The sequence below is a fragment of the Molothrus ater genome, chromosome Z, assembly GCF_012460135.2.
Source record: "Molothrus ater isolate BHLD 08-10-18 breed brown headed cowbird chromosome Z, BPBGC_Mater_1.1, whole genome shotgun sequence".
Taxonomy (NCBI): domain Eukaryota; kingdom Metazoa; phylum Chordata; class Aves; order Passeriformes; family Icteridae; genus Molothrus; species Molothrus ater.
Window position 1 is genome coordinate 59,659,259 of NC_050511.2, and position 16,794 is coordinate 59,676,052.

The following is a 16,794-nucleotide window of genomic DNA, read 5'->3' on the forward strand; positions in this document are numbered from 1 at the left end:
TAATGATAGATACATGAATTATTACTTTTCTTCATTGCATTTTTTAAGATGGCTTCTTTTCCTGTGTGTGTGTGTGTGTGTGGTGGCTGGTTCAATAGGTGATACCTACTGACATGGTATGGGTTTTGCAGTCCTAAACTACATTTATTTATCCTTGGTTACATTTATTATTGAGTTTTTGCTTTTGATGTTAATTTTTAGGTCTTCAGCTGTAACTGACACAAATCTTGTTGTACAGAGCAAAATGGAGCGTAAATGCCTCAGGAACCAAAGTGCAGATAAGCTGTAAATGTTCACAGTTGAAACTGTGATAAGATAAATTGCAGGATTGATAAGAGTTACAATGGTTTCATCAAAACTGATGCTTAATGGCAAATAAACATTCTAACAGTTGATACACAGCAGGTCCAATGTCTACTCACTAAATGCAATCATCAGCTGATGGGGCTGCACTGCTACAGACAGTTTTACAACAATCACTTTGAATGCTAAGAAACAGAACCACATATAAACAAGGGGTCTTTGATTTATATTTCAAAGGTTATTATTTCTGAAGAGCCATGAGTGGGAGAGGTTAAGTGATGGCTGCAGCTGTATCATAGGACTAAGATGATACTTCTGTCTTAATACCAACAATAAAAGATCTTCAATTTGCTTTCAAAATAAAATATGATTGAAGAAAATAATGGCAAAATAAAATGTACATTGAAGACTGCATAAAAAAATGCCATGCATGCAATTTATTATAATGACCTCTAAAAAAAGGAAGGAAGGGAAGCAGGAAAGGAAGGAAAGCTTTCCTTGCAGAAATAAATAATTATATGTTTTGTGTTTGCCACTTGGCTCACATTAATAATACTACTGCATGTATGAATATTCAGTTCCATAACTAATCAAAAATTATTAGGAAAGATGGTATTATCAAATTTATATCATGCTTTGCACAATGACACTGATTATGATTTCTTGAATATGATTCCTTTAATTTTGTGAGTAATTTCTTGCTTTGCAGAGACTAGCTTTTGAACTTAGTGAAATATGCAATTTATTTATATTAATCAGACTGATAATTTTCCCAAAAGAGGTAGGGACTTGTAATGTAAGTCAGAGTTAATCCACAGCAGTCTTTGACCAACCAGTGATGGAAAACAACATAAAGAACTTCCCATAAATTAATGAAAACCCTAAGGAAGTTCACAAGAAATCAACCAAGGCACTGAATAGCACACCACCAGAAGTGGCAGCAGCACCCCTGACCATTGACAGCCAACCAAGAACAACAATGTGATCACTAAATTAACAAGGAAAGGACTTCCTAGGACTGGTTGACAACAGTAAATTACCACAGTCCAGACAGAGAATGAAATTAAATCTCACCTGATAAAATTAAAAATCTGAAGTAAGACTAACCAAAGCCTAACTGTCATACAGTAGTGACAAAGAGCATCAAGAGCTGATCCAACTATGGACAATTCTTCTGTTGTCCAAGATACATTTGTGTTCTTTTTTGGGGTGTTTTTACCAGCTGGCATGAATAAATGTGTAAGTGTAAAAATAATAGTGTATTTTTTAGACACTCTGTTTTAAGGATCAGAATGAGCCATTTCTGGTAACTGAAATTTTTCGTCTGACCAAGAGGTCAGCTTTCTTCAGAAGCCTTGATTTTGCTTTAAGTATTCTCCTTTAGAAAAGCAACTTTTAGTGATACAGTCATGTGATGATAGTAAACAACCAAAATTTTCCAAATTAAATTAAATTTAAATTAAATTAGGTTTTTTTTTAGTGCTGATATATACCCAGAAGCAGGTTGAGAAATGGCTAAAATGGAGTGATGAAATCACTTTTTGTTCACTAAAGTCTTAAGATACTTAATTTTATATGTAGAAATACCATTCCTCTAAAACAGATGATCATATCTGAATTAACTTCTCTGATGAAAACAGGTGTTTTCAGGGTAGGGTATCTCAGACACGGTTAAAATACTTGTGGGAGATATATGCTATATATTAGCTTCAAAAATAAGTCTAATAACTTGGTGTGTTTGTGTTTATCAGAACAATAATAAAATCATGTGATGCAGTAAGAATCTTCATTTTCTCTCTGTATGTAAAAAGATGATGAAAAGATTTGTCGATTGCCTACAATCTCTTTTATCCTTACTAATTATTAGTAACAGAGTTAGCTCAGTTTTCTAATTTAGATGTACTGTAGTGTCATATCAGTAAGTTGGACATACAGAGTTAGAGACCAGAGACAAACTCTGAGTCTTCAGTGTGCAGTGAAGGTTTCCTGTGGATCAGTCCTCCAGTCCTCTATGGCATCTCATGAGGTGTAAATTGTATGAATGTATTCTGTCCTTAATTATCTAGTTTCCTGCAGCTGCTCCTCAAAATAAGTAAATCAATCTGTTGTATAGGAAAACTCACACAAATGCATGAACAAAACCCTCTCATCAATTATATTGTGCACATATATACCAGAAAAAACTCCCTTCTTCTTCTTCTATGGAGTAATCTCCACAGTCTTTTTGGGCAGGTTGCGCCAGTGCTTAGTTAACCCTACATTAAATATGTTTTCCTCATATCCAGTTGGAACCTTCCCCATTTCAACTTAAGACCACTCTCTCTCCCTCTGTCACTTCCCACTACCTTCTCCATGACTGTCTCTTGTAAGGTGAACTGCAGGCATAACCTAGAGCAGCACCTAGGTTATGCCTAGCTCCCACCTCACTGAACAAAAATATCCCATCAAACTTTTCCATGTGAGCTTTCTTTCAGACAGTTGTACCTGTGTTTATATGGGTATATTTTTCCCTGACATAACACTACAAGAGAGTTTATGAGCCAGACCAGCTTGCTGAGATGAGATGAAATGAATGATAAGAGCTTAATTGTCTTCCATGAGCCAATATCAGTAAAATAACCAGCAGTCTTTTCAGACAGTCTCTTGCAGGTTTTTTTCATATAAGCAGCATGTTTGAGAACTATAAGTTGCCTGTTTGTGCTCCCTCCCTTGAACAGTCTAGTTGTCTGCTTGGAGCATTTCCCACCTTTCTCCATAGGAAATACGTTACTACCACCTTTTTCTCTGATGCTTTACTGTGGCATTGTACTAACACTACTATCATAATTTAACCATAAATGAAATAGGGTTAAATGTTTCCTAAGTAGTCCTGGGTGCCCAATGCACAGAATTTATGTAGAATTACTATTTAATCCTCCGGAGTCCTAGTTCTTTAGCTTAGTTGTTCAGTGTGCTTCCATAGGGCCCCAGTCAAACTCTTAGATTATTAGTTGGTCATTGTAATCTGGGACCCAAGAGATTTTCCTGGCACCCTGGCACATGCTTATGAGTTGAGGAGCATGGCTCCCAATATATATGCAACAGCAGAGGTTGCTGGTTCTAGGCTGAGATTTTGGGGGTTGGGTTTAGGTTAGGTTTTTTTGATGAAAACTTCTAATAAAAAAATAATATTTCCCATACATTTAACAGAAATATTATTGCCTGTGTTAATTAATATCCACACCTTAAGCAACCTCTTTTCAATCCTTATGGAGGGTGTAGATTCCCAGCAGGCCTGTCAGCAGAAATTAACTATTGTCTTCATTTCGTTCTTAGTCCAGGCACCAAGGACAAGGTTTGTGAGTCTCTGAAAAAGTACAGTAGTTCCAAGCTGGTAGTACAGTAGTTCCAAGTTGTTAATATGAAAACACAGAAAACATATATTACAATGCCAAAAACTTAATTTTCCTAGCAATTTATGACTGTTTTTACAGTGTTAAAGGTTGAAGTGAACAGAAACATGAGTCACAAGAATGATGAAAGATCATTCAATTCTCAGACTGGTGCTTTTGAAAAAACCCACTGAAACTGTGAAAGCTGTGGTTGCACTGACAGCAACCTAAGTATCTGCACGCTGTCCATGCTCTTTCAGAGTAAACACCTTGGTAGCTGCTGGCTTGAAAAGAAACAGAAATTCATACTGCATGACATCATATGTGGTCTTCGGAACTCAATGCAACCTGGGCAGGACCTTTGACTTGTTTTAGCTTCCTAACCACCTTCCTGGGGATTTTTAACAGGGACACAGGACTGTCAGAATATGACCACAAAACTGTTTTGGTGCTTCAGACAAAACTACAGTGATGGTACAAAGAAATTCACATCTACAGAGCATTATCTTCTTGAGATTCTAGATTTGGAGGGGAATATAGGGGAAAGAAAGATCCATCCTTTGTCCAGCCAAGGAATTCTCTTTCCAGCAAGAATTCCTGTCTAAATGTATTGCCTGCTTAGGAATATTGGGTTTCATTAGGTATGAGCTTCTGTTGGTAAGACATTGCTCTAACAACTTGCAAGATGGGAGAAGTAAAACACAGTTTTTGGTTCTGCTATCTGTCTCAGCCTTTGACTTCTCCTGTTCTTAGCCATTAAAATAACCTGTGTCCATGTGATTATTATGGAAGGACCCAGAGGAGTTGTCTCATCATCAGAGAATTACATCAGGACACAGACCAAGTTAAGGAGATAATTGTGACACTTTATTCCATGAGTATTTGTTTTAGAAAATTGAGTGTCCACACTTGAAGCTACTTGAGGAGAGTGACTTGTCATGGACCTTGTATACCAATGCCTTGTGTCCCTGCAATTTCAAAAGACAGGGCTGTGTGGCATCGTCAGCTAATGGGTTTTCTTGAATGCTTGAAATGTGTGTGCAGCTTTTGTGGCTAGGCACTCAGAGACTGAACTGCCAGAGGCTACTCTGAATTTTGTTTTGTCACTGTAATCTGTTCTTCTTGGGGGTTTTATCCTTTTCATATCCATAACAACTCAAATTAAAATAAATCCATTTGCTGGCCCCATTATGTTTGAAGTATATCAGAGTCCTTGAACTTGTTTATAGAATGAAAGGATATTTTAGTTACTTTTTACCATCTCAAACATGTTTACATCTATTTTATGGAATGTACTTATGTGTATCACAAAGAAATTTCCTCTCAGTGAAATGCTCTGAGTTGTCATGACAAATAAACAATAATCTGGAAAAGCAGGAACATGTTTTCTCAAAATAGTTTTTTAGTGGTTTTAGCACTTTTGTTTGGTAGTTTTCTGTTTAAAAAATCTCAGAAGCAGAGCTGTATGGTTTTATAGCAGCTGTGTGAGAGTATTTCCAATGTTTAACCCGCTGAGATTGAAATCCTGTTGAATCCCATTAGCTTTTCTTATGTGTCACTTCAGACCAGATGATTCTGTCATATCATTTTCGCAATAGAAATTATCCATCTATGTATCATGAAGTGCTGTTGAGTATTTGCAGTCTCTTCTTTTTTCAAGTATTTTCAAAATTCCTTTTGTTAGGAATTCACAAATATAATTAGATGAAACTCCTTACTATTTATAAACCCAGTTAGTACTTCCATGCCAGTGGATACCTTTAAAATGAATTGTTCTGCTTAGTACAATTGGCTTCAGGGTTCTGGAAAACAATGGGAATAAAAAAAAAACATTGCAAATGTAATTGTATTGCAGCAATTGGTAAGAATGCAGAAGACTTCTTTCTGTACTATTTTGGTAACCCCTTCTTTAGTAATTATTTAACAAGTTGATTTATCAGTTGGAGTGGATTATTTTCTCTCAGGATTAGTGCAACTTAAAAATTAAAGTAAGTCAGATTTATTATTGAGAAATTCAGTTACTGGATTTCTTTATAAACACAAGACATGGTTGTATTATTTGTCTTGGCTCGAACTAAAGGTCAAAATTAGCAAGTTTTAAACAAGAACTGCAGAAGCATACAGCACAGCCTTTGTTGTAATCAAAAATGAAAATCAGTGCTGAATTAGTGCATATCACAGAACATCTAATTTGTAGTTATGGTATCCGTGACAGCAGCAGTGCAGTTTGCATGAGGTAAAGATTACAAAAAGCTAGCAGGTCAGTAAGAAAATGAAGAATTGTGGCTAAGGAACAGCAGTCAAATACTATTATAAGGGAGGCCTTTAACCTCATTTTCACTGTTATGATAACTGTGAAACTCAAGTTGGTTTTGTTGGTTTTGGGGTCGTGGCTTTCCTTTGCAACTCTGTAGGTTCAGCTAAATAATAATTTTAAAATACCTGTGTGTGTGTGTGTGTGTGTGTGTGTGTGTGTGTGTGTGTGTGCTTGTGTGTTTTTAGCTGAAGAACTCAGGATTTGAACTTACTTGTAACTTTTAGATCTCTGATGGAAAGCATCCATTAGTTTTCACAGAAAGCTCTGAACCAAGCTACCTGCATTTCACAGCCTGCTGTTCTCTTTCAATCTCTGTTTAAGGGTCTTTATGTCTTTGTGGTATATTTTATCCTGCACAACCAACTTTGCTGTCCTGTGAAAGCAAGTTACACTGTTGACATCAATGGGCATACAACTCCAGGATCAGCATTTTTCATACATGGCAGTGGTCTGCCAGCTGCAGGAGGAGAGATCAGCAAGTCCACGCAGAACCTCATCAGTGCCATGGAAGAGGTAAGAGTGCTCTGTAGTTCTCTGTAGCCGTTAACTTGTTTAGAGATTTCAGCATTAGTTCTGAAGTATACATGGGAATAAGATGCTAAATGTTATAGGTTTGATAGGGGGGAGCTTTTTCTTTCATTTATTTTAATACAAAAATAGGTATCTTTATCCATGTTATTCTTGGAACTTACTGTGCCCTCATAACATCCCATGTAGAGAATTTCTTCTTTCACACTTGAGTCTTCAGATTATTATGGAGGTTGATTAAAGTGTCAAAAGTAGGTCATGAGAAATCAAAATATCAGGTTAATTCCTTCAGCTTACTATAGGTTTTAGATGGGCTTTATGTAGTTAATTTCTCAGAGTTATGATGTTTAAAACTTCTGGAAATTGCAATAAAGTTAGAATAAAATTGGAATGGAATGGAATGGAATGGAATGGAGTGGAATGGAATGGGGAAAGGAAGTGAATGGAAATGGGAAAAGGGAAAAGGGGGAAAAAAGGGAAAAGGGAAAAAAAAGGGAAAAGGGAAGGCGTAGTGGGTTTACCCTGCCTGGATGCCAGGCACCATCTAGAGTGGATGATATAGAGATGTACTTAGCAATATTAATTTATCTATTGCTAACAAAATCAGAGCAGCATAATGAAAAAAACAAAACAAAACAAAACAAAAACAACCTTAAAAACACCTTCGCCCCTTCAGCAGGCCTCCTTCTTTCCCAGGTCTAATTCCTCCCTCAGCAGCACAGGGAGACAAGGAATGTGGGTTATGGTCAGTTCATCATCCATAGCTTCTGCAGCTCCTCAGGGAGAGGAGTCCTTCCTGTACTTGAACATGGGGTCCCTTGCACAGAGGAGAGCTCTCCATAAACTTACCCAGTGTGAGTCCATCCCACAGTCAAGAGTCCTCCCCGACTGCTGCAGCATGGGTCTTTCTTCCAAGGGGCGTAGTCCTTCATGGGCAGGCTCCAGCATGGTCTCTGAACACCTCCCACAGCCTCCTCTCAGGCACCCCCCTGCTCTGGCATGGGCCTCCTTCATGGGCTGCAGGGGCACAGCTGCTTCCTCATGTTCTGCACCACAGGCTGCAAGGGAATCCCAGCTCTTGTATCTAGAGCACCTTCTCCCTCTCCTTCTCCACTGACTCTGGTGTCTGCAGAATTGTTCCTCTCACAAATTCTCACCCTGCTCTTCCCTGGCCACAGTTACATCTGCACAATAATATTTTTTTTTAATTCTGTTTCTTAAATATGTTATCACAGAGGCATTACCACCATTTCTAATTGGCCCAGATGTGGCAGTGGATACATCTTTGCAGCTGCCAGGGGTTGTTCAACCAGGCATGGAGGAATCTTCCAGTAGCTTCTCACAGAAGTCACCCCAGTAGGCTCTTCTGTAACCCTCCACACTACCAAAACTTAGCCATGAAAACTCAATACAGGAGGAAAGGCAAAGGAAAGGGAGATACAGATAGATAGGTCTAGATCTAGATCTAGATATCTTTATAGATAGATAGATATAGATAGATTTAGATATAGATATATAGATACAATTTATTGAAAAGTTTTAAAAGGCATCCTGGTTCACTATAGAAGTGACAGAATATCTGGTTCCAAAATCTCTTGTTCGTCAGTTCAGCTCTGGTCATAATTTCAACTATCTGTAAAATAGTTTTGATGCTTACTGAATTTTGTGTCTTTTTAAACTCTGCAGGTGCCTGCAGACTGGGAGAGGGCATCCTTGCAGCCTGCTAGTCAAGCTAGTGCTGCCTTTAAGCAGACTCCACAAAATGGTAATGTTTTCCACCCTTCTGGAGGATACAGTACCAGCTCATTAGTTGCTGATGAGGAATCACAGGAGTTTGATGACCTAATATTTGCTTTAAAGACTGGTGAGTGACTCTTCCCTTTGCCCTTCAAAGTTTGCTGTATTGCTATGTTGTTATTTATCCTAATGGTGCCACCATTCCACGAGATACAGTTAATGAGGTATCTTAATATAATCTGATTTCCAGTGAAAATCTTAAAGATCAGTTATCATAGGTTATCATATCAGTTATCATACCTCTGAGCCTTGCAAGAGACAACAGCAAGATATTTGTGGGAGTAGCAGATTATATGACCTGGCACACACAATCAGAAGATTGTTCCCTTCAGTGAATCAAGAAAAGTTAAACTGGATGGGAGACTGGGAATGCTGATAATAAATAGGTATTTTTATTCAGTAAGTTTATAACACTATATATCCTAAGCTGATTTACATTGCAGGAAATACCTCTAATTATGAGGCCCTCAAAATGTGAAGAACATGCACTGATTTCCACAGGACGCCATGAAGGTGCTCAGAGGGCTGGAGAGCCTCTGCTATGAAGAAAGGTTGAGAGAGTTGGGATTGTCAGCCTGGAGGAAAGGCACTCAGGAGAGCTTTGAGTCCCTTCCAGTACCTAAAGGGGCTACAAGAGAGCTGGAGGGGGACTTTTGACGGGGGCATAGTGTGTCAGGATGAGGAAGAACGGCTTTGAACTGAAAGAGGGCCTGTTTAGATTAGGTATTAGGGAGAAATTCTTCCCTGTGAGGGTGGGGAGGCTCTGGCACAGGTTACCCAGAGAAACTAGGGCTGCCCCATCCCTGGAAGTGTTCAAGGCCAGGTTTAATAGGACTCTGAGCAACCTGATCTAGTGGAAGGTATCCCTGCCCATGGCAGGGGGTTGGAAATAGATGGTCTTTATGGTCCCTTCCAACCCAAATCATTCTGTTTTGTGAAAATCTGTTTTATACTTATTAATTTTTCTAAACATTTTGCAGACTAGTTCTACTAGCAGAAAACAGCAGTCTTTTTTTTTCCAAGACTTTCAAAGCTAGGTGCAGAAGTTACAGTTGAAAACCTTTTTTTTTACGTATGTAAGAAGGTAGCTTTTACTTTTTGACTTCTTGAACACTAAGAAGGAAATTCATAGATAGTTAATAAGACATGAAACTATCTACATCTAACACTCCTATTAATACAAATGTTTAGTACTTAAGTAAATCAGTTGGCATTACTAAACTGTAGAAGACTGAGTCTTAAGGCAGGAAGAACAATCAAGGCGACAGCCATGGCTGAAATATGATACAATTCAACACATATTCAGCGCTTAGTTACTTTTTCCTGTCTTCAAGATCCATCCCTAATTAACTTGTTTTAAGTTCTTTTAGAAAGTAGGTCTAAAACAAATTTTTGATTTTCTTGCCTAAATTCTATTATTGTCTTCTTTGTTAAAATTTTATCATAATTTTTTATGAGTGTTTCATATTAATATGATTTGAGATAGTGACTTCAGGCCATTGTTGGAGAAAAATATTTTGTTTACATTAATGATTGAAGTAGTGCCAGACAATTTTACACCAATGCTTATTCATGTGCCCACATGGTGTCCCCAACAGTGTTACAATAGTAAAAATCCCCATGATTTCTAAGCCAAACCAGCTGTCCCATCTGGTTTCAGCCTCACATTTGGACAAGATGACCTGAAAAGGTGCTGTGGAACGTTAGAGCATCTTTGACCAGCAAAGTAAATGTTTATCAGCTATTGTCTCAGACACAACCTTTAGCTCAGCATATATTTTTTCTTAAACAACAAACAAACAAACAAAAACAAAAACCCAAAAACCCCACCAAAAACAAACAAAAAACCAACAAGCTTTTCTGTAACTAAAAATCTTTTTTATTATTTTCATCCTGACATGTTCTCCAGTTCAGCTAAGTGCATGGCCAAAGAGAGGGAGGCAAGGAATCACATGGAAATAATAAAAAAGGAGATGAGGTGGTGGAAAGCTGGATTTTTTTCTCTGTTTGGCAATATAGACCTATGCTGCTAAAGTATTCACTGTGCTGTTGTCTAACAGGAGTTTTATGATAATAGTTAAGCTAGCAGGCGCTGAAATGAGCTCATCTCCAAGTCTCTCTGCACCACATTTCTTCCTCTCTTGTGTCATTGCTTGTGCTCACATGAAACCACAAGAAGTCAAGTTAGATTTCTCTTTTTCTTTTTCTTTCCACTCCCTTCTCTCTCCCACCCTACATGAGTTAGTCTGAGGCCCTTTGAGCACCAATCCTTCCTCCAAGAAAGTGGTCATTGGCAATTGGAAAACAAGGACCTCTTCTCTAAATAGGCAAAAGTGTAAAGGCAGCTAAGATGCCTTTTTGCTGAACTGCTCTTACCTGTAATTTGCTGTGTGAGGAGCTTCTCAAACCCTTTTTATTTCAGAAGGCTGAGAAGTCCTCATTCTGGAAGAGCAGGGAGAAGGTGCTTTTCCCCCCACATTAGCTAGTTTTATCACTGCTTAACTGGGGAGTGTTTCTTTTGGAGGAAGATTAAAAATGCTATTGCTTGAACTTTACCTTTGATAAACTGAATCAGAACCTTCCATTATCTGTGTTCCCTAAAACTGTCAATCTATACTAAAACTTACCTACAGTAGTGCTATAGTGCTCCCACTCTGAGGACTGGCTGAGGATCAGGGCTGATTAGCAGAGGAATATGTAAAAATGTTTTTATGCCCCATTATGCTTCATCTTTTATTTCTGTTCATGTAGTTCTGAACTGTCTGAAGGTAACTTTAACTTATGGTCGCAGGGAATAATTTTGTGGCCACAAGGTTTAACCTGGATCATTTGGAATGAGTATAATAATTTTAGCAAAGCTAAATTTCATTCCTGCTTTTCTGCCATTCTAAGCTGTAGAAATAAAGACAGATTTAAAAAAAATCAACCAATCCTCCACAGAAAAACTTTGTTTTTAACTTGTCACTGTTTAGTAATTTGCAGTGTGCAGTGCAGCCCCATAAATAGTTGTGCTGGCACACTCAGCCTTGTTGCTAAAGGAATGTGTCACAGAATTGTGCACTTAACCCTTGGTTCCACAGTTATTAATGCTGGGCCTAATTACAGATTAACCTGGAATACAGGCTGGGTCAGATGGAGACATACAACTAACTGCAGTTCTAGCAAATCAGTTGGATAGCAGTGTGCTGTTTCTTAGCCCCCTGTTATGCTAGCTTTGTACAAGGATCACATAGTGATAGGGTTTTTCTGTTTTGTGTGAGAAATCCAGTGGGCTAATTATATCATGCAGCCATTGTATTTGGATGCCATACCAAATAATTCCTTCTTTCTATCAAATGTGCTATCTTTCTATCAAATGTGCTCATGTCCATACAGAAATACACAGTTGGGATTCACCCTGCTCACTACATCATGCTGTTTCTTTTATTTTGGAGGTCTTTTGGGAGACAGGCCAGCTCCAAGGTGGCTTATGTGAAGGAAATAATAAAACAATTATGGTAGGAAAAATAATTTAGGGGCATGTCCTGCTCCTTGACATGCGCTAAAAGCTTTTTTTAATGTTTATTAATTTGTACTTATTCCTTTTATTGTATTTCATTTATGGCTCTCATAACGATTCAAACAGCTTCTATTGAGAAAGTTAGTTATTTGTGAATTAGGTTTTGTTGATTTCACTAATACCTTTAAAAGTCTGTAATTTTGGACGTGATTTCATTTCCCCCCTGATTTCTTGTGCAAGGTTTATATTGATAGTCAATTTAGTAAGACCTTTGCCTTCAGATTGCAACAGAGTCATATGTTATTGTAATTGAGGATAAAGCCCAATATACCAGAATTCCCTGAGGACTTGTACTCTGGTAGAGAAGCATTAAAGCATGAATAAATGCATGATAGCTTTACTGATTTCTGAACTTCCATCTATGTCTTACAAATACTCTTATCGTCTCCCTTTCTGTGATGCACAAAACCAAAACAACTCAGTCCTTTGGATGAAATGTGAAACCAAAACACAGCAAAGCCTTTGAGAGAGGCCCAAACTCCTCCAGAGGTGATGGGTGACCCACCATGGTAGTATCCAGATACATATTAAGCAGAACACTGCTACATTCATACCTCAGTGTTTTTTAAATCTTAATGGAGGCAATTGTGATAAGTATTATAGAAATATCCCAGTATTTCTTTAATATGATGCAGATATTCTAACGATTCCCTGATATGGAAAATACTTGGAAAAATCTAGTAAGTTAAAAACCCCACACAAATACAGCTGTTACAATAACAATGTTTTATAAAAATGGTTCATGATTTTCAATCTGATACAGCTAGGGTTCCAAAGTCATCATTTTATATACCTTGGTGACCCCACTGAAGATGCCTGGTTTAAGAATAAAGCATGTCATGGGGCCATCCTGAACCTGAGGAAACATTTGAAATTTCAATTCTGAAAGGTATTCAGTGCAGCATCCTTGAGACTCTCTATTACAGGGCATATAGATTGTAGGTGGCAAAGTTCCTGCCTTATCAATCTGCATCTCTATTTTGAAGGGCTCACTTCAAAGAAAAAAATAAAGGAAAGAAAGATAGATAGATTGCATATTCATTCAGTTTCTCATCTGTGATTGTCACACATATGTTACGTGATGGCTATTGAATGTGACTGTGCCATACCCAGTAAGCATTTTTAGTTCAATCTGAACTTTTTTTATAGAAGCTGGATGTCTGTTGGTGTCATTTCTGTGAAGTTAAAGCCCTGAAAGAAGAATTAAGTAGCTTATTCATATACATCCCACACATATAATAAAATTATGATTGATTAAGCAAGATATAAATGCTTGAGAGATAAAAAGTTTTCCCAGTGATATGAATAAGTACTTACAATACAAGCTCTTTCCCTTAAAATGTTTTAGTGAAAGTCTTAGCTATCTCTAGGCAAGCAGATGATAACAGCTGTTGTTTCAGGGCACATAGGGATGCACTAATACAGCCCTTCACCAGCAGATGTCAGTGGAGGAACCTCTCTGGGTTTGAAGCCTGAGCTGAGACTTTTCAGTTTACAACTAGTCCTTGCATATGCAAAGAAAATAAAGGAAGGCTTCATTTTCTTGCTTATTTTTCTTCACAAACTGGGGAAAAGTAATACTCCCTGCTACATACCTACCACACAACTCTAGGATCTCTAGAAGAGTGCATGTTTTTTGGAATCTGATTGAGTTTAAATTCCACTCTAATCTGAGAACACAATGGACCAATGAACTCTGTGAAACTCAATTGTGTAAACAGTCATACCCTTTCCAGCCTGCCGACTGTTTGGTAAGCTGGTATCCTGGTTACATTTCAGTTCTTATTCCTAAAAAGGATCAACTCTAACACAGATTGTCTTTGCAGCATCAGCAGAGCAAGGCCCTTGTAAACCTAAAGTTCCCAGTTTCAGTCTCTGACTTACCACGTTCCTGATAACAACCTATGTAACAAAAAAGATCTTCTCTGACTTTGCACAGAGCATGGACCAAACTTGCACATGTATGACATTTAAGAATATACATACTATAATGTCATTAGACCAATACCTGATCTTTTTAGTGCCCAGCAAAAGATTCTAAAGGAAACCCTGTGCTAAGTTGCCACGTTATCAGTATAGCTATTGGTAAGACAAATATCATTCTAACACCAACACTCAGTGTTCACCTTCCATAAAAAGTATTGTGTTCTTTCTTCATTTGAAGTATTTTATTTACTTCATGGTTCTTACTTGATCATCCATCCCCATGTGGTAAATACAGCAGTCTGATTCATCTTACCTATTACAGTCAGGTTTCCTTTCTAAAATAATCAAACAATCAAAATAACTCGTTTAAACAATTGCTGTTTTTTCCAGGACCTTCAAGCACCTTTTGGATATTAGGATCTGGCTCAATTAAAGGGTTGAATGTGCATACAAATTTAAATCACTTCAATACATTTATAAACAAGTATTTTAATAATTCAGATCCTAATCTTGCCTTTTTAATTGTATCTCTGTATCTTGATGGATTTTTACTCCTGTCATACTCTGGCAGTAGTTGTTTTCTCAAGAGCTTGGGTCATGCCAACCTAAGGACTCAGTAGTGTCAGTGAACGCATGTTCCCTCCATGACCCAAACACCAAAACCAGGTGTAAGAAGGATCATGGTGCAACTGACCCACTTTACCCCTGGATCATGGAGTATGGATCCAAGTTTGGCCCCTACCAGGACTTTGTCCAGACCTCTGTGGGAAAACTTGGCTAGTCCTACAGGACCTTCTGTGCGGGTTCTCTGGACCAAACGCTATTCAAAATTGCAGCCTGACTTCCCACAGCAAAGCAGCATCACACTGCTGCCTTTGCAGTACTTCTTGTCTGCTTTAGGGGTGGTGGTTGGAAGGGTGCTAAGAGAAAACTTTGTCAAAGTGGAATAACAGAGAGCATAGAAAAAGGTGAAGGAACTCAAAAAAAATTAAACTACTCTTTTCTTTTGTCGAACAAACCAAAAACTGGAATGTCAGCTGAGATAGAAATAAGAGATGTAATGTATACCTTATAGAAACTCTGGAAAATATTTTTCAGTATGAAATGCAAATCACTGCCTCTCCCAGCATACCCTATTCAGGGCTGTTTTGAGCCAGATATCATTCCTTTGTAACTACCTTGAACTGCATGTAGTTACAGATCTGCTTCTGCCTAAAACAAATTATTTCCCCCATAATTTGTAAATGACATCACTGCAGGATCATACTTGAAAGTGATTTGTATCGATATCCTCATGCTTCATTATACTCATATGCAGTTCTCAACAAATTTAAAGCCTAGACACCTTAAGCCATCAAAAGTCATGTATTGTGTAGAATTTGTTCTATAGCTCAAGGAGATGAGCTGAAAAAACACTGAAGTTTATAGTTTCAACAGATCTCTTGTGACAAAATGGTCTGAACAAATTTTGCATTTCATAAAAACTAGTGCAGGATTGTGAATCTTCACACTAATCTACGCAAATCTCCCCCACAATAAAAGCCCAAATGAAATCCCCATCAAACATTTAGGAAGCAGAAAGCTAGCAGAAGTCCTATGACAAAAGGATGGAGAAGGTAGCCTCCCAAGGTCTCTTCTACACATGTTTTGGAGGTTCCCTTGGACAAAATTCTAGTATTCATTTGTCTTCTGGCAGAAGTAAAATTTAATGCAACAATTTATGTCAAATGTGGGTTTAAAGAATATTTGGTCAGTATATTTTTTATGTTGAAATTACTGTCCTATTAAAACAGCTGAAATTATTGTTTAACTTGGAAATTATATTGTTAAAAACCAATTATTTATGAGGAAATCCTTGGAAATACCAGATGCTAACAGCCAGATCATTAACTCAGTCCAAGCCAGGCCTTGATTTATGCTTTTCTGATTTCAAGGCAACCTCTAAATATCTATTTTACCACATACTGGGACAAATAAAGTGAATGACAGTGGAATTACAAAAAAGCATATCTGGATGGAACAAAGCTATGTCAGCTAATGTTATAATCCGTGAATTCAGAATGGTAGACTAGTATGAGGAAACTTGCCACGTGGTTGTGGGGTAGGGAAACATTTCAATAATCAGAATAAAACAGAGTAGGACAGAGTATCCCCATTTCTCTGTCAAAATTTCATTCTCACTGATTCTTATTTTTGGTTTTTTTTCTCTATTTCAGGTGCAGGTCTCAGTGTCAGTGATAACGAATCTTGTCATGGCAGCCAGGATGGTGGCAGCATGGCTAACTCCCAGATTGTAGAGCTTAGAAGAATACCCATAGCTGACACTCACCTCTAACTCCACAGCTTGCTTGGGATTTTCTTGTTGTTGTGGTTTTTTATTCAAGCCTTAGTATTTTTATATTTGTACTTCCTTTTGCACTAAAACACTATATGAAACTGTAGTAGAATGTTGTTATCTTTACTGAATGTTTAACACAGAATGTTTGCTTGAGGTTTTGTATATCAGAAAAAAAATGTGGATTTTTTAGACTGCGTGAGCATCAATAGATACCATGGCAATTGGCCTAGATTTGTATCTTGTAAGTAGATGGTACATTTCATAAACTGTAGCTTTTTTTTTTAAATTAACCTGTACATTAACACTGATTAATAAAGCAATAGAGTCTGTTTGATACACACCAGTCTGTTATTTCTCCTTACTGTTTATGAAGATGAAAGGTGATGTAGACGCCCTCTTGAATAGGAAAGTGTTCTAGTGGCACAGTTTTTCTAAGTTTCCTAAGCTGTACTCTTCTCACTGTTTTTGTGAGTACCCAAATCTGTGAACAAATTTAAATAAAGATGCAAGCTTTGAGCCAAAGAGCTTGAAATTTAAATTGTGACATGATAAATATGCAATGATCTGAAACACACAGAGGGAAGGGGAGATGAAGAACAAGAGTGAAACCACTGGCAGCTGGGTGCTTTTAAGTTCTTTACCTTGCTGGTTTCAT

At 37.7% G+C, this 16,794-nt stretch overlaps 1 protein-coding gene across 1 annotated transcript in view; it reads left to right on the plus strand.

Annotated features, from left to right (window-relative positions):
- ADGRV1 (adhesion G protein-coupled receptor V1) overlaps positions 1 to 16,477 on the plus strand; it is a 287,213-nt gene extending 270,736 nt beyond the window's left edge. Inside the window, exons 91-93 of the mRNA XM_036402940.2 lie at positions 6,313 to 6,504; positions 8,206 to 8,383; positions 16,018 to 16,477. Coding sequence (XP_036258833.1) covers positions 6,313 to 6,504; positions 8,206 to 8,383; positions 16,018 to 16,136 — 489 coding nt within the window. The 3' untranslated portion in view covers positions 16,137 to 16,477. The remainder of the gene's footprint in view (positions 1 to 6,312; positions 6,505 to 8,205; positions 8,384 to 16,017) is intronic.
- Positions 16,478 to 16,794: the final 317 nt, after the last annotated feature.